General features: G+C 57.4%; 1 protein-coding gene across 1 annotated transcript; it reads right to left on the bottom strand.

The window, feature by feature from the left end:
• Positions 1–4: 4 nt before the first annotated feature.
• Positions 5–22,028, bottom strand: WSCD2 (WSC domain sialate O sulfotransferase 2). The gene is made up of 9 exons (XM_086856048.1): positions 21,898–22,028; positions 11,131–12,047; positions 8,298–8,412; positions 7,815–7,999; positions 6,879–7,000; positions 5,920–6,094; positions 5,005–5,169; positions 3,172–3,372; positions 5–1,596 (listed from the first exon to the last, which is right to left on the bottom strand). Exons 2-9 carry the CDS (start codon positions 11,504–11,506, stop codon positions 1,244–1,246), a joined length of 1,692 nt encoding a protein of 563 aa, XP_086712174.1. The 5' UTR covers positions 11,507–12,047; positions 21,898–22,028; the 3' UTR covers positions 5–1,243.
• Between the last annotated feature and the right edge of the window lie 622 nt (positions 22,029–22,650).

The raw sequence follows: 22,650 nt of genomic DNA, 5'->3' as shown, positions 1-22,650 counted from the left end.
CACCTTAGAAAAATAGATTTTTATTGAAATTCTCCTTTTTTCTCCAGGGAGTTTTCTTCTCTCTTGGAATAGAGACCAAGCAGGCTCTCTGGATTTCACCTGGGCCTGCATTTCTATCAGGATCAAGAGTTAAAAGCCAACTGGTGAATCTCTAACTCTAGAAAAGGCTGCGTACGATATATGGCTTTTGCACCTACATCCAAGGGGGTCTTGCGGGTTTGGGAGCTTTGGGGAGCTCGTTTGGGGCAAAGCCAGGACGGGGAGGGTGGCGTGGGATGAGGGGACAGCCAGGGACCACATGCAGCTGTGCACAAAGCCAGCCCGGAAATCGGCACATTCCCGGAGTGTGGGATCCTTTGGTTTGGCTTTGGGACACCCCAAAGCTCAGCCCCAGGGTTTGCTCCCCACGGGGGTTGGGGTTGCAGTGTGGACCCTGCTCCTGGTCCCCCAAAACTGCTCCTGACCCCCCAGAAATGCTCCTGAGGGGCCGTTCTGGCTCGTGGGCTCTGAAATGAGGCCTGGATGAACTCGTGGGTCCCAACAGCTCCTCTGTCCAGGGAAAACGTCTCCCTCTGGAGCAGCATCCACAGGGAAGGGGAGCTTCCACCTGTGGCCCTGCTGGTGGGGGTCATGGGCCTCCCATCAAGGGCTGGAGCAGCAACTTTGCCTGGTGCTGTGGCTGAGGAATTCCAGGGAATTCTCTGGGAGCCACAGGATGGCTCGAGGGGCCACAGCCACCACGTCTGGGGACATTGCACAGCACGGCCTTGCCGACCCCATAACCTCAGGCAGGATCCATGGGAACCCACACGGTGCCACGGCCTCAGGAAGGCTGAAGATTCCATCCAAGGACAAGTGGAATCCTTCCAGGGCTGGGATTTTGGGGACACCCACCCCCAGGGAGCTCAGCTCCAGCAGCTCCCGGTGCTTCAGGCACGGCCCGAGCAGCTCGGCGTCCCCAGGGGACACAAACATCCCACTGCACTTCCCAGGAGGGCTGGGGCAGCCAGAACGGGAGCAGGGACCCCGGGGCAGGGAAGGCACCCGTGTCCCCAGGTTGGCCAAAAAAAGCTCAGCGGTGTCTGGGGACCTGTGGTGGCTCATGCAGGGAGTGACCAACAGCTACAGCAGCACACGGAGGGTTAAAAGAGGAGCCACCCACTGGGTGGAATTAGGCAGGAGCTGGGAGGACCGAGAGCCACCCCTGGCCACGCAGGGCGCGGTCCCCCCGCCTCAGTCACCATCATCTGGGGAAATAATCCTCGGGCACCCCCGAGAGGTTGCGGAGCTTCAGCGCCGCGTCCACGGTTCGGATGTAGCCGCTGATCGTCTTCCTCATCTCGGGGGTGTAGGGGTCGTACTCCAGTTTCCTCAGGCCCGAGCGCTTGAAGTTGCCGTCCTTCTGTCCCTCCACGCACAGCAGCCTGTCCTCGCAGGCCGTGACGCCCAGCAGTGCCACCATCCTCTGCAGCTGCACAAACAGGTCCCGTTTCAGGTCCTCGAAGTGCACCACCAGCACCTTCTTGCCGTAGCGCAGCCAGTCCAGCGTGTGGGTTGCCCACCACGGAGCGTAGTTGGCCACAAATTCGGGCCACTCTGGGGGGAAGAAAGAAAAAAAAGGAGCAGAGGGTGTGAGCAGATGTCCTCTGTGTCCTCTCCCATCCCTGCTGGAGGCTCTCGATTAAGCTTCTGGTTAATTGATCCTGCCATTCAAATCAGGTGGTAAAAGGGGGTGATGAAACGAGAATCGGCTGCGTTAAAAGCATCTCCCTCTTCCTCGTGTCCTCCCCGCAAAAACCAGGGCCTGATTAACAGCTGGACTGGGCTTAATTCCCTGAGGAATCGTTAACCACAGGATGTGTTCCATTAAACAGATCCAGGACAATTCACCTTGTGTAATCACAGCACATAAAACTTTGCTTTGGAGCCGCTCCAGGGATGTCGTAAAACTAATGCCACAGAACCAAGCGGGGATTTGGCCTCTGCAGGGCTGGGGATGGGCTGGGGGAGATGGGAAAACACCCCCTCAGCACTGGGGGTGAGGCTGCAGAGAGGGCCTGGGGACTTTTTTTATCAAATTTGCCCCAAAATGAGTTCTTGGGAGAAGAAAATAATGTGGAGAGCTTGGCTGCAGGGAAGGACGGGAATGGGACCCTCATGCTCCGTGTTCAGGGGCCTCTCCAGCTGGGAATGGGGTCACCAAACATGCAATGGAAAATCTCCATCTTTCCCAGCGATGGTTAATTAACCTGACAATTAACCCATCTGCGAATTGCTCCACACATCCTCTGGAAAGAATTTGGTGATGTACTTTGAAGTGCATCCAAACGAGACTGTGCTGGCGTGGAGGGAATGGTCCCGTCTGGATCTCCGAGGCCCGGGACAGGCTGGGCAGGGGGTTGGGATTGGGAAGGCTCAGGAGGCTCCCTGTGGTGCTGGGATACCAACCCTGGATCCATCCACAGATGGATGGGGAACAAAACCAACCAAGAGGGGCTCCTCTGCCACCGCAGTGGGGACAGTGCCAGCCCAGGGACACGGGGCTGAGGAAGTGGGGGACACCACACCCCATTTATGGGATGGAGAGAGCAGGGCCAGGCTCTCCCCAGCACTGTGAGCACGTGGAAATAATGAAATCCAGGCACATCCCAGCCACAGCAGCCAAAGCTCCCCTTAAATAAACTCGGAATTAAGGGTAGCAGATGTTCAATCGAGCAAAACATTTTAACTCTTTCCAATGAAGTCAATCCCACAACAGCAATTTGGAGATTGCTGTAATTAAGCAGCCTCGGGCACACGCCTGTGCGCGGGAAGGGCGGTGGCTCGGGAGCAGCCGGACACACGGGAATAACGCCTGGATGCCGTAGGGATGGGCTGGGGGCTGCCAGAACTCACCATGGTCACACTGAGGACGGGAGATGCCCATCCTGGCCTGGACCAGCCAGGGCAGGGTGGTCCTGCTGTCCTGTTCCGTCCCTTCCCATCTTGTCCCACCCCACCCACCACGGCAGCGCGTGACCATCCAAGCTCTCACCAAGAGCTGGCCCCAAAGTGGTGCCACAGCCCAAGATTCCCCCGTGGACACCCAGCTCTGGCTCTGCTGGGATTTCCCAACCGATTCCCAGCTCCAGCAGCCGGGCTGGAGCTCTCCCAGCGGATTCCCTGCCCTACCTTTGCCCTTCCAGTGGGCGTGGGCGGCGAAGCCGATGTGTCCCCCGTATTTGCGGTTGAACTCGGCCATCAGGGCCTTGTAGGGGTTGCGGATGAGCAGGATGGCAGAGTCGAAGGACTCGATCTCCTTCTGCCCACTCTCATGGGTCTTGATGCAAATGGTCCTCCCACTTCTCCAGTGATCCCGCTCGCCCTTGAATCCTGCCCGGGGAGAGCTGGGATGAATGGGAGTGACGGGGAGCTGGAAAGGGGCTCAGCCAGGGGAAAAGGAGGCTCAGGGGGGACCTTCTGGCTCTGCACAGTTCCCTGGCAGAAGGGGACAGCTGAGGGCACTCAGGGCTCTGCTCCCAGGGAAAACCAGACAGGATTAAAGGAAGCGGCCTTGAGTTGTGCCTGGGAGGTTTAGACGGGATTTAAGGGAAAATATCTCCACCCAAAAGGTGATCAATCCCTGGCACAGCTGCCCAGGGCAGTGATGGAGTCCCCATCGTGGGGACACGGTGGCCTTGGCAGCGCCAGGGGAACAGTTGGATTCAATCTCAGAGGGCGTTTCCAACCCAAATGATCCCATGTTTCCATGAAAGGGAACATCACAGGGATATCAGGTTGCAAAATCCAGTTGGATGATGAAAGAAGCTGGGGCGTGAAGGAGGATTCACATCCCTCTCCCAAATGGAAATAATTTATTTTCCCATGTTACGAGTCTCATAAAATCCATGAGTGGGTGGCTCGCAGGCGCGGGGGCCCCTCAGGGTGACATCTCCCTGGCCACACTCGGCTCCTGTGCCTGTTTTGAGGGGTCAAGGGCAGATTTTATGGCTTTAACCTCCATGAGCACAGTGGAAGCTCTCCCAGCAATAAACACAGAAAGGGAAATCCTTGTGCCTGTGGGGCAGAGGATCAGCCCAAGGTGAGGGTGATGCCATGGGAGGTCCAGAGAGGGGACCCTGCACCGAACATGGGGCTGAGCCAGCGCCAATCCCAGGCCCTGGAATGCACCTAGAGTGGGGGATAAGCTGGGAGGAGCTGTTTTCCATCAATTAGAGAGTTGTAATTGGCTCTCGGAGGTGGATAAATCTGCCGGTTGCCTGGATACCTCCTGGCCCCTCCGCCAGGGAATGAGCACAGAACCCACGCTCGGGTGGCTCAGCAAAACCCAGCCAAGGCTTTTCCCACTGCTGCTGCACCCTGGGGGCTGGGACAGTGCCCCCTCACTCAGCATCTCCCTCTCTGCAAGGCTGGATTTGGCAGGAATTCGGAAGGAATGTGCTGCCTGTGGTGTTGAGGAAATGGGGATTTAGGGAATACCTGGGGTACAAACCCCAGCAACCCCATGGCACAGATAGGGATCCCAGCTCCACCACAGCCGAGGAGGAACGGAGAATTTCCTCTCAAAGACACAAAAAGTGAAGGAACAACAGGAGAAACCTTCAAGGTCTCCAGATAAAACTGCGAGCGGTTCTAAACGGGGGGAACTGGGAATGGGGTGGGTTATTAGAGCCAGAATCCCAAAATGCTTTTGGTTGGAGGAGATCTTAAAGCTCATCTCATTCCAACCCCCTTAGAAAGGGACACCTTCCACTATCCCAGGTTGCTCCAAGCCCTGTCCAGCCTGGCCTTGGACACTCCCAGGGGTGGAGCAGCCACAGCTGCTCTGGGAAACCCCTGCCAGGAGCTCCCCACCCTCCCAGGGAGGAATTCCCTCACCAGGACACTGCAGCCCATGGAGCAGCACCGCTGACACCCAGCTCTGCCCTGCCCCTCCTGCAGCCCCTGGATGTCACCAGGACTGTCCCCAGCTGGGGTGGGACCCCAGGAGCGCCCTCCCCTCACCTTTGTTGTAGAGGGAGCCATCAAAGTAGTAGCTGCCGGTGTAGAAGCCGGTGGCCAGCTCGATCAGGTGCCGGGCCCAGGTGTTCCCAGCTCCGGGAAAGCTGGCCAGGGCCACCAGCTGCTTGGCACGGCTGGGCAGGAACCTCCTGTCCATGCAGCGGTTGTCTGCAGGGAGAGACATCGGGAATGTGGCATGGAAAGCTGCTTTTCCCACAGGGATTTCTCAGGAAGCGCTGCTGCTCCCAGGGAAATGCTGTGGAAGGGGCGAGGAGGTGGCTGGGCAGGGAAAGGTGCCCTGCCTAAGGCTTAGAGGGACATTCCAAAGGGTCCCGGACACTTCAAAGAGTCCTAGACACCTGAAAAATCCTAAGAGGATATTTTCCAAAGAGTTCTCTCTCATTCCCAGCTGTGTGCTTAGGGAAGAGGGACTAACAGGGATTCCTGTGCTGAGCAACGCTCCTGCCTTTTTATGGATCAATGGACAGCGTTTCCAGCACGGCCCTGAACACCAAAGGATCGTGACAAGACTGACCCAAAACCACCCAAATTTGGGTCCTCACTTGCTCCCTTCAGCCCTTTCCTTTCCCAGGAACAGTTTTCCCTTCCAGTGCTTCCCTGGCTCCCCGCTCCCGCTGCTGGAGAACAAGAGCCCTCTCGGGAATGTTCTGCCCGGTCACGTTTTTCCCTGGAGCTTGTCTCCTAGCAGACACCCATGGGATCATGGAGAGGTGGGAGAAGCCCTGGGAAGAAGGAATCCTGCCAGAGGCAGACGGAATCTGCTGCTGAGTCTGGCAGCAGCCCCGGCTCACCAGGGGAGCGCTGATTTCCCAGGGAATGAAAGGAAACTCTCATTTTTAATGGGATGCTCCCACTCCCTGCCGGCATTCCTGGGGGAAGGGTTGGGAAAAAGCTCACCCTGCACTTGGGTCTGGTAGACCAGCAGGAACTCGGCGGAGCCGCAGCTCTCGAACTCCTCGGCGGCGCATTTGTGGGCGCAGAGCTGCTCGTCCTCGCGCTCGTGCAGCGGGAACAGCGTGCTGGGAAAGCCGCAGCGGCACGTGGTGCCCGCCAGCGCCGCCAGCGGGAATTCCTGCGGGATGGCCGGAGGGAATGGCGCTGGCACCACCCCGACCCCGCGGCAGAGCCTTCGCCCCTCGCACCCGCCCTCGCTGGGCAGCGCGGGGTGGTTTGTAACATCCTTCCAGCATCATTCCAGACCATTCCAGCATCCTTCCAGACCATTCCAGCATCCTTCCAGCCCATTCCAGCATCATTCCAGCCCATTCCAGCATCATTCCAGACCATTCCAGCATCTTTCCAATTCCAGCATAATTCCAGCCCATTCCACCATCTTTCCAGAACACTCCAACATCTTTCCAGACCATTCCAGCATCTTTGCACCTTATTTCTAGCATCCTTCCAGCCCATCTCCAGCATCCTTCCAACTCCATCATCATTCCAGCCCATTCCAGCCTCCTTCCAGCCCTTTCCAGCCTATTTCAAGCATCATTCCAGACCGTTCCCAGCATCCTTCCAGCCCATTCCAGCATCCACCCCCGCTCAGTTCCCACTGCCAACCTTTCCCCTCCCTGCTCGGAGGCACCGCGCCCCAGGATGAGACCCCTTGACCAGCAGGACCCCACGGTGGCTCCTTTCAATGTCCCTTCCAGCCTAAAATAGAATTCTGGGATGCTCCTTCCCAAACTTTCCCAGAGCTGCTGGTGGCTCCGGTCCCTCCCGTGGCAGGGACACGAATCCATTTATCCCATTTGGATACACAAAAATGATATCCCTAAAGCGGGTTCAGATCTCCTGGTGCGACTCTGATGACAATGATGGAAACAAAGACGAAGAAGTGAAGTTTCTCCCGGTACCTTTTCCGTGCAGAAATCCACACATTTGTCCACGGACATGTTCAGCATGAGCTGGCTGGCGGGCAGGGCGATGGAGACGTTCTCCGGCCGGCGGAAGCACCCCCGGAATATCGCGCTTCCATCTGGGAAAGAGAGAGAGAGAGGGGTCCCAGTGACACCCCAAAAATGACACTACTGCCACTTTGTGTGACACGGTGTGACACGGCATTCCCGAACACTCCAGCGGCATTCCCGAACACTCCAGCGGCATTCCCAATGGCTCCAGCGGTGCCACCACATTGGATGACGGAGCAAAATCAGAGCAAAACCACAAAACCCCAGCAGCAAAGTCAGGGATATTTTTTTCCTGGCTGTTTTTATCAGCTCGGTGATCCCAGGGATGGAGCCAGGGATGGAGAGCAGGGCCAGGTTTGGTCAGGTCTTTCCCGATGCTGGAATCCCATCCTTGGTCCGTGGTACCCTCAGCCCCGCTGCATTCCTGGTTGCTTCCATCCCCTTTCCCGTTCCTTGGATATGAGGAAAGGGGAGCGGGGAATGTGGGTAATTATAGAGCTACCTAATTGGGAGCCTAATGAGGGAGCACCCTCAGCTCTGTCTGGAATTCCCACACATCCTTCATCCTGCAGCACACACGGGAGACCCTGATTGGTCCTGTTTGGCCATCGGGAAAGAAATCTCCACCCAAAGTCCCCCCAAAATTCCCTGAATTCCAGCAGGAATCCTTGGGGCTCCTCATTCCACCCAACCCCATCCAGCAGCATTCCCTACAAGGAGATTCCTGATGTTCACAGGAGCAAAACTATCCCTGACTCACTCCAAGAACCTCCAAGGAGCCATGACCTGGCTTGGGAATGCCAGGATCACCCCACCAGCACCGAGAGAAGTCCCCCCCATTCCAGGGCTGAGCTGGGATCCACACGGACGCCTCCAACTTACACCTCCGTGCGGATTCCTGGGCCAGCTCCAGGCGGTAGACGGAGAGCCGGTTGATCCCGCCGCAGGTGTTGCTCCGCTCTCCCTTGCATTCCATGTTGCACTCGGATTCGCTGGCGTTGGGCGCCTGGATCTTGTGCCCACAGTAGCACTCGGCCCCGAATTCCAGCCCCGCGTACAGGTATCCCCTGCCGAGAGGGAGACGGGATCTCAGCACGGGATTGGAAGGAGCGTTCCTGCTGATGATCCCAGGGATCCATTTCTGGGTTAATGATCCTTGCAGGGCACTTCCAGCTGAAAATATCGGATCCTGTCCTATCCCATTATCCCATCCTGTGGGGGAAGGATTGATGGAGAGGGTGCGCAGGGATTCATGGAAATGGTGGGAAATGATTGATGGAGACGGCGTGCGGGTATTGATGGGGACGGTGTGCAGGGATTGATGGAGTGTGATGGGATTCATGGAGCCCCTGTCACCGTCCCTACCGCTCGGCACAGTTGTCCTGGCAACGGAACACCGTCATCTTCTTGTAGTCGAAGAAGGACATCCCGCGCAGGGTCCTCTGCCGGGTGTTGTCCTCGTAGCAGCCGATGTACCGGGCTGGGGACGGAGAGAGGACGGGGGTCACTGATCCCACCCCTCTAGGTTTTCCCCTAAATTGGGATGTGCAGCAGCATTCCTAGTTTGTTTGCTTGGGAAACTCTGGCTCCAAACCAGGACTGGACACCTCCCACTATCCCAGGTTGCTCCAACCTGGCCTTGGACACTTTCAGCCGCAGCTTTTCTGGGCACCCCGCCCTCACAGGAAGGAATTTCCTTCACCGTGCCACTCCAATTCCAAGCCACGCTCTGGGATAACACTTCTCACCCCCTCCCTGCTTTCCACACCTCCTTGGGATCCCTGACCCAGCTCACCCCATCCATGGCCTGCCCCACACACAGACCATTCCCATTCCCAATTATCCCAGCCCAGACTCCAGTGCTGGAGCCGCCTTCCCAAGCCGGCCTGGAGGTTGGCAGAGGAGGAAGACGGAGAGAAATGTGCCGGATAACTTCAACCAGTGGAGCCATAACCCCCAGCTACGCCCCACGGCATTCCCACAGGGCTGAGCAGGTCCTGGCAGCTCAGTGGATTGCAGCCGTGCCGGATCCAGCGGGTGTGGGATGGCTCCAGACACTTGCACGGAGCCGGAGACTGATGTGCATTACCTTCAATCCAATGCTCCCGACATATGCGTGCTGCCACTTATCAGGAAGCCAGCTGGAATAATTAGGGAGAGACGAGGACACAAGAGAAGGGGGAGACACTAAGGGGGGGGGGAGGGTGGGACAGGCAGGTTGTAGGGAGAGGGTGAACATCTCCAGGATGTTCTCCGGGGGGAATTTTGGAGCCTGTTGGAAACGTGGCTGTGAGCAAAGTCATCAAATTCCCCAAGCATCCCATTTTTCCCAGAGCTAGGGATACAGGGATACAGGCTCCAGCTGTCTGCCTGGGGTGGCTGGTCCCTCCATCCTCATGGAACTGCTCGGCTGTGTGCCACAGGTGGGAATGGCTGGACCTGTTCAGGAAGGCACCAGAGATGGATGTGGCTGAGGGTTGGGATCTGTTCTGCTTCCCTTGCCTTCACTGCCCAAAAATCCTCCCTGGCTGGAGGCAGGAGATGCCCATCCCACGGGGATTTGCGTTCCCACGGGGATGAGGCTGTTCAGTGGCAGACAGGGCTGCTTTCCACCCACCCCTTCGCCTGACACTGCCGGGAGAGGGAGGAGGAGGAGGAGGAGGAAGAGGGAGCTGCACATCACGCTCTAAACCAGAGCTGATTTTTGGAGTAGTATTCCCTCTGGAACGATTTCACGTGGCAGAGCCTCCGCAGCCGCCTCGTTAAGCTGTCCCCACTTAATTACCAGCGCCATTAAATCCGCCTGCTCCTGCCAGATATCCCGGTGCTCCAGAGGAGCAGGGAGGAGAGGGGGAGCTCCCGAGGCCCCTCCAGCCACACCGGGAACACGGGGCATGTGGGATTCCTCAAGCTGCTGAGTCTCTCCACACCACCACGCTCAGGAGCTGCCAAGATGCTCCAAGGGGAAAACGACATTCCCAGACCACCTGGGATCAGATAAACCCGGGAATCCCGAGCCCAGCATCCCATCCCTGCTGGCAGTGCTGGATGAGGTTAATCCTGGAGAGCACGGGACATATGGCCCAGGACACGGGCACTGCTTGGGGTCTGTATGGGGACAGACAGCCTGGGCTCAGGGACCATCTGCTGGGGCTGCACTCAAGTCGATTTGCATTAATGGAGAGACGTGGCCACCAAAACACCCCCAGAGACCCCTCGGAGCTGGGTCACAACAGGGAAACCCCTTCAGCTCCTTTTAGCAGGATAAAAACCCCCTAAACACCACTTTTCCTTTGGCTTCCACGCCTGGACCATGCGTTTTTCCTGGAATGAACACAACCACGTCCTGCTGGAGGAAGAGGAGGAGGAAGAGGATGAGCACTCCATGCTCTGGGAGCAGCCCAGGTTGGGGGGATCAAGCCTGGATCCCTTGGAAAGCCCCAGTTTCCCGTGGGGTTGGATGTTCCCGCTGGAGTCCAGCCACCCAAATCCCACAGAATGTGCACTTCCAGCTGCCTTCAGGATAAACAGATGGCATTTTGTAAATCAGTGGGAACTATTCCATTTTTCTTTACCCTTGATCATTAATAATGGGCCAGTTTGACCAGACCCCAGGCAGGCAGGGATCTCCTGGCTCCAGAGGCCACAGCCCAGCCCTGTCTGCACTTCCATGGGAGTCACAGCCAGCCCCTGCCTCGGCCCAACACCCACACAAACCTGGATTTTGTGTTGATTCAGGCCAACAGAATGAAAACTCAATTTGACCCAGAGCCAAAGGGTGGGAGGAAGATGAGGCACAGCATCCCCCCCAAAATCGCCTGTAACAGCAAGGGGGGACCCGGAGCTCGGTGATGCACCAGAGGGAAAGATGGAAAAATAAAAGCAGATTATTGGCACTTGGGGAGGGAAAAGAGGAAGGAGGGAAGAAGGAGGAAGAAGATCCTTCTGGAAACATCCTCTGGACTGATGTTCTCCAGAGAAGGGTGCTGCTCCCCAGAGCATTCCCGTGGGACGTGGGAAGAAAACCTCGCTGCTCCAGCAGCTCGTGCACGTGGTTTATAAATAAATGAATAAAATAAATACCGTTTTCCTGGGGGTGTGTGGTCCTGGCAGGGATGGACAAAACTAGCTCAGAGACCACTGCCCAAACCAGGAGAAGCAAAAAGGAGGGACCCCCTCCCTTGGCGCGCGTCCTCACCTCTGTCCTCCTCCTTCTCGCGGCCGCTCCTGCCCCTGAGCGCCCGGCTCCGGGGCCCGCCGTTATCCCGGGATTTTCCCCTCTCCGAAGGCTCCTTGGAGGTGCTTTTGAACCAGGGGCCGTGTCGCCGGGTCCCCCCCGGCACCGTGGCTGCCGCCTTGAAGCCGCGGCTGAGCTGCATCACCCCCAGGTAGGGCAGCCCCGGCCCCTCGTTGGCCGCGGGGCTGCGGGGGCTCCCCGGCACCCTGGGCTCCCCGGAAAAGCCGGAGTGCAGGAAAACCAAGCTGCCGGCCGCCAGGTAGAGAGCCAGCAGCGTGAAGAAGCGCACGGGTTTGCGCCGAAAATACCGCTGGAGTTTTAGCAAAAGCTTGGCCATAGCGTCTTCATCCCTCCCCCGGCAGCCGGCGCCGCGGGGAAGCTGCTCCGGGGATGCTCCAGGGAGGGAATTATCCCGCCTGGATCGGAGGTGAATCCCGGGAAGCAGATGGGGTGAGGGCTGCAGGGCAAAGTCGTGAAAAGCTGTTGTCCGACCCTAAGAAGTCCTGGAGTGCTGGGGAAGGTGGATTTTGAGTCCCCGCGTCGTGGCCGGGGTGTTCCAGCGCTGGTTGTCACCTCCAGCCCCGGTTTATTCTCCCGCCGGCAAATCCCCCCGGCTGTGCCCCGGGGACTGCGCTGATGGAGGGATCATGTTAAGGAAATCGAGGTTTGAAGGTGATTTGAAAGCCGATCAGCTGCCGCAGCTCCTCGCTCCCGGCGGCACCGGCTCCGTCAGGCATCGCTCGGCTGGGAACGGCACCGCTGCCCTTTCAGACAAAGAATGGAAGGTCCCTGGACGCGCCTGGAGCCTGGAATGCTGCCTGGGACGCTCTGTGAAAGGGAACCCCTTTCAGCTCACTCCCAGGGCAGGAAATCTCCACCTGCAAGTCAAGGAGAGAGGCACACTCAGGAAAGCGTCCCGGCACACGGGAGGGTGCTGGCCCTGTCCCTCCGGGGGGGAGGAAGGACACCCGCGGTCTCCATCGCCTTCCAGCCCCGGAGAGGGGCGGTGTCACCTCTCCCAGGTGGGTGACTGGAGCCCAAATCCCAGAGCCTGCACCTCTCTGCCTCCTTGTGCCCGGGAGGTGCTCCAGGATGGCTCCGGGACGTGGAAAATTCCCGGTTTCACCCAGTTTCACCCCCCGGAGGACGAGCTGTGCGCACACACTGCACGAAACACACTGAACCCCTAGATCCAAACATCTCTGCGCCAGCAGACCCCAGCTGAAATCCAGGCACGGGCAGTGGCGTATTCCAGCATCCCACAGGGTCAGGAGCGCATCCCTGGGTGTCTCTCCAGTCCCTCACGTCCCCGGGGACTGGAGATTGCCATGACATCCTCTACCCTCCAGCCAGGAGCATCCCCATTCCCACCAGGATGGCGTTTTCCCAGGAACACCAGGACAATCCCTGGTGGATCTTGGCACGGGAAGGGCACAGAAGGGACCCCAGCCCCACCAGGCTGGACTTCCCTCGTGGGATTTCTCTCCTTCAAACCCCCTCCCCCAGCTATGGAAGATTTGCTCCAGCCCTTCCTGGGGAACATCCCAGGTGGGAAAAGCCCCTGCTGACACATCCGAGAGCCGGGAATGGTCTCGTGCCCAGGGTGTGCTGCCTGTCACGGTCTCGTCTTATTTTAGGAAAGGAGATGGAAATAAATGGAAAGACAAAGTGCCATTAGTTTAATGGCCTCTATGTTCCTGCCATCTGTCTTCAGTTGATTAAATAAAAAATATTGGTGGAACATATGGCATGAATTATACATCAATATTTTAATTCGGTCTCCCAGAGTGGTTATTCAGATACCTCCGGCTCTGCCGCGGGAATTTTATGGAGTTCAGGGCTTGGAAAAAAACCCAAACCAGCCCTCCCCAACTCCGGCTCAGAGCTGGAGTAGAGGCTGAGTAACCTCGGAGCAGCAGGGGTTTGGGTTTTCCGTGTGCAGGATGTGACGGGGAGGTGCAGGTGCAGGGAGGGGGGGCCAGGCTGGCAGAGCAGCCCCCAGCCCGGTGGTCCCGGGGGGGGCTTGGCTGCTCTCCCGTGCTCCCTGACCAGGATTTTACGGCTTTCCCTTATCCAGAACAAATCCACCTTCCCGGGCTTTGGATGGGAGCTGGATGCGGCGTGGTTTGGGGAGCAAATGGAGCGTCCCCAGGGCTGTCCCTGCTCCCCAGGGACTCCCCCTCCTCCTCCTTGCCGTCCCCGGCTTGGCCCTGCCAGGCTCCGGCACAGCATATAAAGAAGGGGCTTAAATTACTCTCATTAAGCCATCTGGAGCTCATCCTTCTCCATCATGAACTGCGGAGTCACAGGTCAATTACTGCGCATTTGCATATATTCCATTAATGCTCCCGCTAATTGTCTCGAGCAGATAATGGGCTCGGCTGCCGGGGGGGGATCACAGGCGGCGGGGGCGGCACCGAGAGCACCAGTGCTCCCAGTACGGACACCGCAGCTCCCAGTACCAGCAGGGCCCGGGGATGTGGGGAGCTGATGGATGCGGGAATTATCCGAGAACGAGAATCCCCGCATCCCACCAGCGTTCCCTGTGTTTGAGGATGGATCCACCACCCCCGGTGTCCCCAGCGCCACCAGCACTCGCCGCGGTGTCCCCAGGGCCTCCATCCTGCCCCCCGAGCCCTGAATCCCGCTGCTCTCGCTGCCAGCGCGGCCCGCGGCGTGGCCGGGGGACAGCGGTGACACACTTTGTCATCCAGACTAATGAAGCAAACGGGGACAGTCCCCGGGCAGCGCAGTGCAGCTGGGACAGCGGGAACGGAGGGAATTATCCGCCTGGCCTCGCTCGGTGGTGACCCCGCCGTGACCCATCCCCCTGCTCGCATCCCAGGGGAGGGATCCAGCCCTGGGAGCGGCGGGGATGGAAAAATCCCCCCGGCTGGCAGTGCCAGGATTGGGGAATCCCTCCCCGATCCCCCCGACCCTTTAGCACCCAGAGCCAAAGCACAGTGGGGACATTCCCCAGGATGTGGGTCCAGCCGGGATTGGGGAATGGTTTCCTGCCTACATCCCTCACCACACCCCCAGCAGGAGCCAGCATCCTCATCCCAGCCCCGGGATACCCAAAACTCCATCAGCACATTCCCAGCAGGAGCAAACATCCTCATCCCAGCCCCGGGATACCCAAAACTCCATCGGCACATTCCCAGCAGGAGCCGACATCCTCATCCCAGCCCCGGGATACCCAAAACTCCATCGGCACATTCCCAGCAGGAGCAAACATCCTCATCCCAGCCCCGGGATACCCAAAACTCCATCAGCACATTCCCAGCAGGAGCAAACATCCTCATCCCAGCCCCGGGATACCCAAAACTCCATCAGCACATTCCCAGCAGGAGCCGACATCCTCATCCCAGCCCCGGGATACCCAAAACTCCATCAGCACACTCCCAGCAGGAGCAAACATCCTCATCCCAGCCCCGGGATACCCAAAACTCCATCGGCACATTCCCAGCAGGAGCAAACATCCTCATCCCAGCCCCGGGATACCCAAAACTCCATCGGCACATTCCCAGCAGGAGCAAACATCCTCATCCCAGCCCCGGGATACCCAAAACTCCATCAGCACATTCCCAGCAGGAGCAAACATCCTCATCCCAGCCCCGGGATACCCAAAACTCCATCGGCACATTCCCAGCAGGAGCAAACATCCTCATCCCAGCCCCGGGATACCCAAAACTCCATCGGCACATTCCCAGCAGGAGCAAACATCCTCATCCCAGCCCCGGGGCATCCCTTTGAGCATCACTCCACACCCAACCCACCTCCCTGAGGGAATCCGCGGTAATTTGCCAGCTTTATCCAGGTTTATCCATCCCTCTGCACGTGGAGAGGTGGGAGCCGGATGGATGAAGGGCCCATCGGTTATGGATTTGGGGCTGGTCTTCAAATTGTTCTGCAGTTATTGAGCCCCGAGGTTCACTCGTCTTCAGGCAGCGCCTCCCGTCTGAGCAGGGCCCAACAGCCTCATGTGGCTGCCCCAGCCCCGGAGAACAATGGGGCCATTAAATCCAGCAAATTAACCACCACCAGAATTCCATTAGGAGGAGAAATATCCGATTTCATCCCCTCATTAACATCTCTTATCACCGGGACGGGGGAATAATAGGGCTGGAGAACAGAGGGGTGGTGACATCAGTGGGGTGACCCCACGGCGGGGCTGTGACGCAGGGACCGACCTCGCTCCCACGCCACGGGACGTGGGGACAGCAGGTTCTGAGCCCCTCTGGGCACCCTTGGGAATGCTGGAATGTTTCTGCCGAGCCTGGGAATGTGGCAGTGCCAGGGACCCAGGGGATGGGGTGAAAGGTTCCAGTCCATGGGGTGCAGGGCTCATGGGACACAGGAGCCGGCGCATGGAGGCTCCCTGGACCTGCTGCCACCAAAAGCCACCGGCTTGTGTGCAGGGATGGTGTCCCCCCATCCCAGAGCGGTTCCTGCAGCTCCACATCCTCCCCAGCAGCAACCTGTGACACCAGTACAGCCCCCAGTGACACCAGTACAGCCCTGAGTGACACCAGTACAACCCCCCGTGACACCAGTACAACCCCAGTGACACCAGTACAGCCCCCAGTGACACCAGTACAACCCTGAGTGACACCAGTACAGCCCCCAGTGACACCAGTACAGCCCCCAGTGACACCAGTACAACCTCCAGCGACACCAGTACAACCCCAGTGACACCAGTACAGCCCCCAGTGACACCAGTACAGCCCCCAGTTACACCAGTACAACCCCAGTGACACAGTACAGCCCCCAGTGACACCAGTACAACCCTGAGTGACACCAGTACAACCCCCAGTGACACCAGTACAGCCCCCAGTGACACCAGTACAACCCCAGTGACACCAGTACAGCTCCAGTTACACCAGTACAACCTCAGTGACACCAGTACAGCCCTGAGTGACACCAGTACAACCCTGAGTGACACCAGTACAGCCCCAGTGACACAGTACAACCCCAGTGACACCAGTACAGCCCCCAGTGACACCAGTACAACCCTGAGTGACACCAGCACAACCCTGAGTGACACCAGTACAGCCCTGAGTGACACCAGTACAACCCCAGTGACACCAGTACAGCTCCAGTTACACCAGTACAACCTCAGTGACACCAGTACAGCCCCCAGTGACACCAGTACAACCCTGAGTGACACCAGTACAACCCTGAGTGACACCAGTACAATCACCAGTGACACCAGTACAGCCCTGAGTGACACCAGTACAGCCCCAGTGACACCAGCACAACCCCAGTGACACCAGTACAGCCCTGAGTGACACCAGTACAGCCCTGAGTGACACCAGTACAACCCCAGTGACACCAGTAAAACCCCCAGTGACACCAGTACAGCCCCCAGTGACACCAGTACAACCCCAGTGACACCAGTACAGCCCTGAGTGACACCAGTACAGCCCTGAGTGACACCAGTACAGCTCCAGTGACACCAGTACAGCCCCAGTGACACCAGTACAACCCTCAGTAACACAAGTACTCCCGGGTGGAGTTGCCATCCTCTTTCTCCAGCCCCATGGAAATGCATTTTCACCCTTCTCCTCTCTTTAAGGAAGCAGCAAATGAGGTTCAAGGGGCTGAATTTGAGCTCCGTCATGGCTGGGAATGAAACTGGGATAAACTGGGATTATTCCATCCCAGCAGGGCACACCTGGAGCATCCAACACCTCACAGCACCGCTCCCGGGGCCAGCCGAGCCCTCAGCCACATTCAAATCAAAGCTGAGTTTATTTATTCAGCTCCTCTCTGCCTTCATTTTGCTGAGAAATGGATTTGTGTCTCCTCTGCGCTGGGGAAGCCTGAAAAGCAGCTGACTCAGCAGCTCCCAGCCCCATCCCAGGAAGCTGCACCGGGATCGGATGCTCATCCTCAAGGCTGAGATGCTTCCCAGGCCTGGGCTTCCCTTTGGAGCCACTAAATCCCTTCCACAGGCCAGACCAGCAAGGGATGCAAAGGAAAAACCTCTCATTTGGGATTGATTGGCTCAATTTGAAAATCCAGGGCAGGATTTGCCCATCTGCTGGTGGATTTTTGTGCGGGATTTCCGAGCGTTTTGTCGGGTCTGCAAGTCTTCCTCCTCGCTGGGAGTCCATGGGAGCTGGTTTTATTTATCAATAAAAACTGATTTTGAAATACTCTGGGGATTTATCCACGGCCTCAGCACTTGAGGCACCGGGATCCAGAGGGATCCAGATCCAAAAGGATCCGGGATCCATTCGGGGCTGCCCCAGACTAATTGATTAAGGTCTCTAAAAGGCTCCTCTGAAATGAGGTCGTGCTAATTGCACAACCTCCTCTTAGTGCTCCCTGTGCTCTCCAGAGGACGGAGCCCACAGGGCACCAGCCCCGTTTCTGCCAGGCCTGAGCTATAAATAAATCCAGGAACATCGGGATGGATCCTGCCCTGGCTTATTCCAATAACTGGACAGCGCTCCACGAGCCTGCAGCCTGGCCCAGAAAGGCAATTTTGTTTAATCAAGCTGATTTAAGGAAGTTTAACCCCGTTTTTAATTACGACATTGAGCTGCCTGGCGCTGCAAATCCCCACTGGCGTCCCAGACCTCAGGGATGCAGATTCCTGCCCAAGGGATGCTCCTCCCCACCCCAGACCTCAGGGATGCAGATTCCTGCCCAAGGGATGCTCCTCCCCACCCCAGACCTCAGGGATGCTGATTCCTGCCCAAGGGATGCTCCTCCCCACCCCAGACCTCAGGGATGCAGATTCCTGCCCAAGGGATGCTCCTCCCCACCCCAGACCTCAGGGATGCTGATTCCTGCCCAAGGGATGCTCCTCCCCACCCCAGACCTCAGGGATGCTGATTCCTGCCCAAGGGATGCTCCTCCCCACCCCGAGGATGCCGATTCCTGCCCAAGGGATGCCAATTCCAGCCCAGACCCCACAACCACGGGCTGGCACGGTGTGGGATCACCGTGATGATGGTGGGAATTCGCCTTGGGACAGGCGAGAGACTCCCAAAACCATTCCCAGCCTGGATGAGGAGGCTGCTCCAGCCCCCAGGAGCAAAGAAAGGCCGTTGCCTCCAGGCCACTAATTCCCAGGTAATCCCATCTCCACGGCTTTGCTCCTTTCCCTGGGTATTCTGCTCCACAATGGCCCAAGTGGAGCTGAAAATGGGGAGTTTTTACTTCACGCTCTGCTCCCCCACCCACAATTCCATCAAAGCCCGTTCCAGGTTCTTGGAGGCTGAATTCTCCTCACAAGTGTGAAAAGCAGCTCATAAAGGAAAATGGTTTAAGCCATGAATCATTTAAAAAGCACCCGGCACTGCCGAAGGCAGGGGAGGAAATTGGGAAGGAAATCGCCGCGGATTGCGGAGATTCGGGCAGGGAGAAGGTCCCGGGATTTGTGGGATGATGGAAATGAGGCGGCACAGCGAGAATCCAGCTGTGGGACTTGGTGTTCCCCTCCCAGCATCGTTAGCATTTCCATTAATTAATTAATCTGCAGCAACCCCAGGGGTCCGGGTGATGCAGCTCTTTGTCCCTCCTGCCCGGGGTGCTTCGGGTGGGGCCGTGCAAGGAGAGGGAAGCTCCCTCCTTTGGGATCAGGGTCTTTGAATTTGGGGAGCAGGATCCCAACCTTCCCCCACCACATCCCTGCCGGCTTCCAGCATCCCTCCCTGAGCATTCCTGCAGCGGGAATCAGCCCCATCCCTGCATCCAGGGCTCAGGAACCTCCATTTCCCCGCTAATTCCCGATTTTTGGGTGACACAGCGGTGCTTGGGAGAGGCCACCTCGGATTGCGGGGTCTCAGTGACACCGAGGGATGCTCCCAGACTCCCTCTCCCGTTTCTTCCCACCCTCCCGACACTCAAACCCTTGGAAAAGGTGATGTCATTCCTTCAGAGGACGCTGAGTGTCTGTGACAGGGTTTAACCCGAGCAGTTTCGGGGGTTCCCGTGCCCGGGCTGCAAAATCCTGTTACGGTTTTCAGACTTCGGGAGCCGGGATGTGCATCCCAAGGGATGCGCTCCCTCCCCGAGCCAGGAGGAGGAGGAGGAGGGCGGGAGGAAGGCCGGGGCTGTTCCCCAGGGAAGCACAGCTGGATCCCGGCCAGCTGCTGGCTCAGCAAAGCTCCCCCCTGAATCCCGGAGGAGAAGGAGGTGTAGGATAAGCGGGATGGACTTTTCCAGAGGCAGTGCCGGGGCTGGCAGCCACCCCTGCGGGAGGCACGGTCCTCCCTGCACTTCTCATCCTCCCCAAATCCTCTGGACTCTCCATCCATGGCCACCTGCACGTCCCTGTCACTGTGGGAAAGCATTCCCGAGCCGCAGCTGCCGGCGCATCCCGAGCCTCACAGCTCCTCATTCCAGGGAAAGCCAGGACGCTGCTGTTTTCCTCCTTGTGCTTTAACGATGAGGAGCAAACCCCGCAGCAGCCAAAGGGTTTTATCCCCAGGATTTGAGCACCGGAGCCCAGCCCTGGCTCCAGGATTCACGGGAGGTGTTGAGAAACACCGAAGGGAGATTGTCCCGAGGGAAATCCATGTGCATCCCACCAGGACCCCGCCTCGCGGTGCTCAGAGCAGCCCAAATCCCATGGGATCCATCAGGGGGGATTTGGGAAGTGCGACTCAGCCCCCCATGGGAGCACATCCAGCCCAGGGTGAACCCCCACTGGTGGGGAAGAGCCGGATCCAATCTCCCCGCAGACCCCACGCTCGGGTCTGCTCCGCGGGGATTAATCCTCGCTAATCCGGGATTACAGCAGCACTGGGGCAATTAACTAACGAGCTTTTCCAGCAGCAGACAATGCCTTGCACAGCCCACGGACATTAATGGAGTGAGAAGGAGGATTTCGTGCAACACTTCCTTCCAAACCTCCTTTTCCCGGGAGAGCCGGTTCCTCTCTTTCCCTGCATCCTGCTGCACGAGGCTCGGGAAGGGATCTGCCATTCCCACGGATGCTGCAGGCTCATCCCTCGGCACAGGGCAGATCCTCCTGTCCCACGCTCCTTCCCCAGTCCCAGGAGGAGCTCCAGGGAGAGACAGCAAATTGGGAAGCACAAATTCCCATCCCAGAGCTGCCCGCGCCGCTCGGAGTCACCGAGCCCCTGGTAGTCCAAGGGGGGTGGGAGAAGCAGAGATTTTCCCGGGATCTGGGAATCCCAGGATGAGCTGGGAATGATGCTGAACACTCACAGAGGCTGCATCTCAGGCAGGGAGAATGGATCCTGCCTCGGCCATGGGAATTGTGGCTCTGGATGGGAGCCTGGAGCTGCTGAGGTTTGGCCCAGCTTTCCATGGGGAAAAGATCCCCCAGGAAGAACAGAGCTTTTTTTTTCTGGGAGGGAAAAACCATCCCCAATTCCCTTTGGGGAACCAGGGCTCCGTGGGGGGTTCCCATCTGCCAGGTTCCCAAACATCAAGGATGCAAAAAGACACGGATGAGCCCCACTGGACCCAGCCCTGGTGCTGCAGCTGGACTCAGGTCCTTGGGCACCAGGATTTGGGAAAGGCATCCCAAAAACCAGAGCAAAACCCCCTGGGGAATTCTCCCTGGGCCTAATAATATGTGGAATATTATAATATATTGTGCATAAAAACCACGGTAGGGGCTAATAACACCGATAATAAAATAATAAATATAAACCCCATAATATCTGCTAATAATATACAGATGTCATATAAACTATATAAAACCACTATAATTACTAATAACATCTATAATATAATAACATACTTCAAAAAAACCTAACAACTGCTAACAAATCCTGTCTTGGAGGAGCCTCTGGAGCTCAACAGCATTGGATATTCTGAGGGAGAGCTCTTTCCCAAGCCCTGGGAAGGGACAACCCCTTCTAAAGGATAACTCCCAGATAAATTCCCAGAGGGAGGAAGGATACGGTGGCACTCACCGGATGAGAAGGTGCAGGGGGCCAGGGCCACCCCGGGGCTGTGATTCCCAGTGCCAGGCTGTGATTCCCAGTGCCAGGCTGTGATTCCCAGCTCTGGATTGCCAGGAAAGTTTCTTTAATCCAGCCTTGACGGAGGCCGGGGTTTATAGGGCTCAGCTCAAGGTAACCTTCACGCCGTTCTGCAACTGCCTCTGCTCTCCCTGCTCATTTTTCTATTAAATTATTCCCAGGAGTTGCCAGCATGGATGTGGGAAGAGGAAAATAAACGGGGGAGAGGCTTCTGGCAGGATTTCATTGCCTTATATTCCTTATTTCCCCAGCGGAGCCGTTCGTGCACAAAGTCTGGGAAGGAGGATGGGGATGAGGATGGGGATGAGGATGAGGATGGGGATGAGGATGAAGATGAAGATAGCTTTCTCCTGCCTGCCTCTGCGAAGCAAAACCTTTCCCAAACCAGCAGAAACCAGCGGAAAAATCCCTGCCGGGATGAGGAGGGAATCATCAACTCCCGGAAAGCCGCGGGGGGACGCGGAGCCCCCCCGGCTCCCCGCACACGCCGCTCCCCGTGCCCAATTCCCGGCGGGCCGGGCTCCTGCCGACCCCCGCTCCGGACCTTCCTGATCCTTTTTTATCCCCTATTTTAAAAAAAATTAATTTTGCGCAGGGCGCGGGGTGTGGGGGTGGCGCCGTTGGTTTCCTTCTCTTATTTTTTTGGTGGCTCATTTGGGTTTTTATTTTTTCCCCGTGAAACGCCGGTTTTAACTCGCCCCCCTCCTCCTTCCTCCTCCCCCGAGCCCTTCCTCCTCCTCCTCCTCCTCCTCACCGTCCCCGGGCCCTGCTCCCGGCCGCTCCAGCCGCTCCATCCATCGCTCCATCCATCGTTCCATCCATCCCTCCGCGCCTCCATCCGCGGCCGCCCCCGGCAGCGGCGGGGCCGGGGGGGCTCCGGGCTCTGCCCGCGGCCCGGCCCCGCTGCCGGGGCGGTTCCGGAGGTTCCGCTGCTGCCGGTACCGAGCGAGGAGAGCCCGGCCCGGCGGCTGCAGCTCGGCTCTGCCCGCAGCCGCTGCCGGGCGCCGCTTCTTAATGTCTCCATCCAGCGGCTCCGCTCCCTCCGCCGGCTGCCGGCCTTAACCCCTTCCCTCCCGCCGCCCCGCGGGATCTTCTTTAAAAATATAATTTTTTTTTTTTTATTTCTGGGTTTTCCTGGTTTGCAGGGATGCGGCTTTAGGGTGGCTCCTCAGGGATGCTGAGGATCTGCATCCCCCACCCCGGGAATCCGGTTCCATCCTGGGACCGGCCTGAGAATCACTGAATGGAGCCGGCAAGGGTTGAACTTTAAAATGGAAATGCCATTAAAATTACCATTAAATTAAAATATTAAAAAAAATAGAATTTTTAAAAAAAGACCATTAAACTAAAATATTAAAAATTTTAAAATTTAAAAAAGTTTACCATTAAATTAAAATTTTAAAAAAATTAAAATTCAAAAAAATTTAAATTTAAATTTTTTTACCATTAAATTAATTTTTTTTAAAAAATACCATTAAATTACCATTAAATTACCATTAAAATACCA

This window comes from Cyanistes caeruleus, chromosome 18 (assembly GCF_971803275.1).
Source record: "Cyanistes caeruleus chromosome 18, bCyaCae1.hap1.1, whole genome shotgun sequence".
In the NCBI taxonomy this organism is placed as follows: domain Eukaryota; kingdom Metazoa; phylum Chordata; class Aves; order Passeriformes; family Paridae; genus Cyanistes; species Cyanistes caeruleus.
Note: the sequence above shows the minus strand (reverse complement) of the source record. Positions and strands in the feature narration are given on the sequence as shown.

Bases quoted from the DNA above. Each gene is read 5' to 3' on its own strand.
- WSCD2 (XM_086856048.1), bottom strand. From the start codon at position 11,506: ATGGCCAAGCTTTTGCTAAAACTCCAGCGGTATTTTCGGCGCAAACCC. The intron at 8,000-8,297 runs GTAGGGACGGTG...CCCTCTCGGCAG, and splicing joins CAGGACAACTGTGCCGAGCG to GGGATACCTGTACGCGGGGC. The intron at 6,095-6,878 runs GTACCGGGAGAA...GCCATCCCGCAG, and splicing joins TGGATTTCTGCACGGAAAAG to GAATTCCCGCTGGCGGCGCT.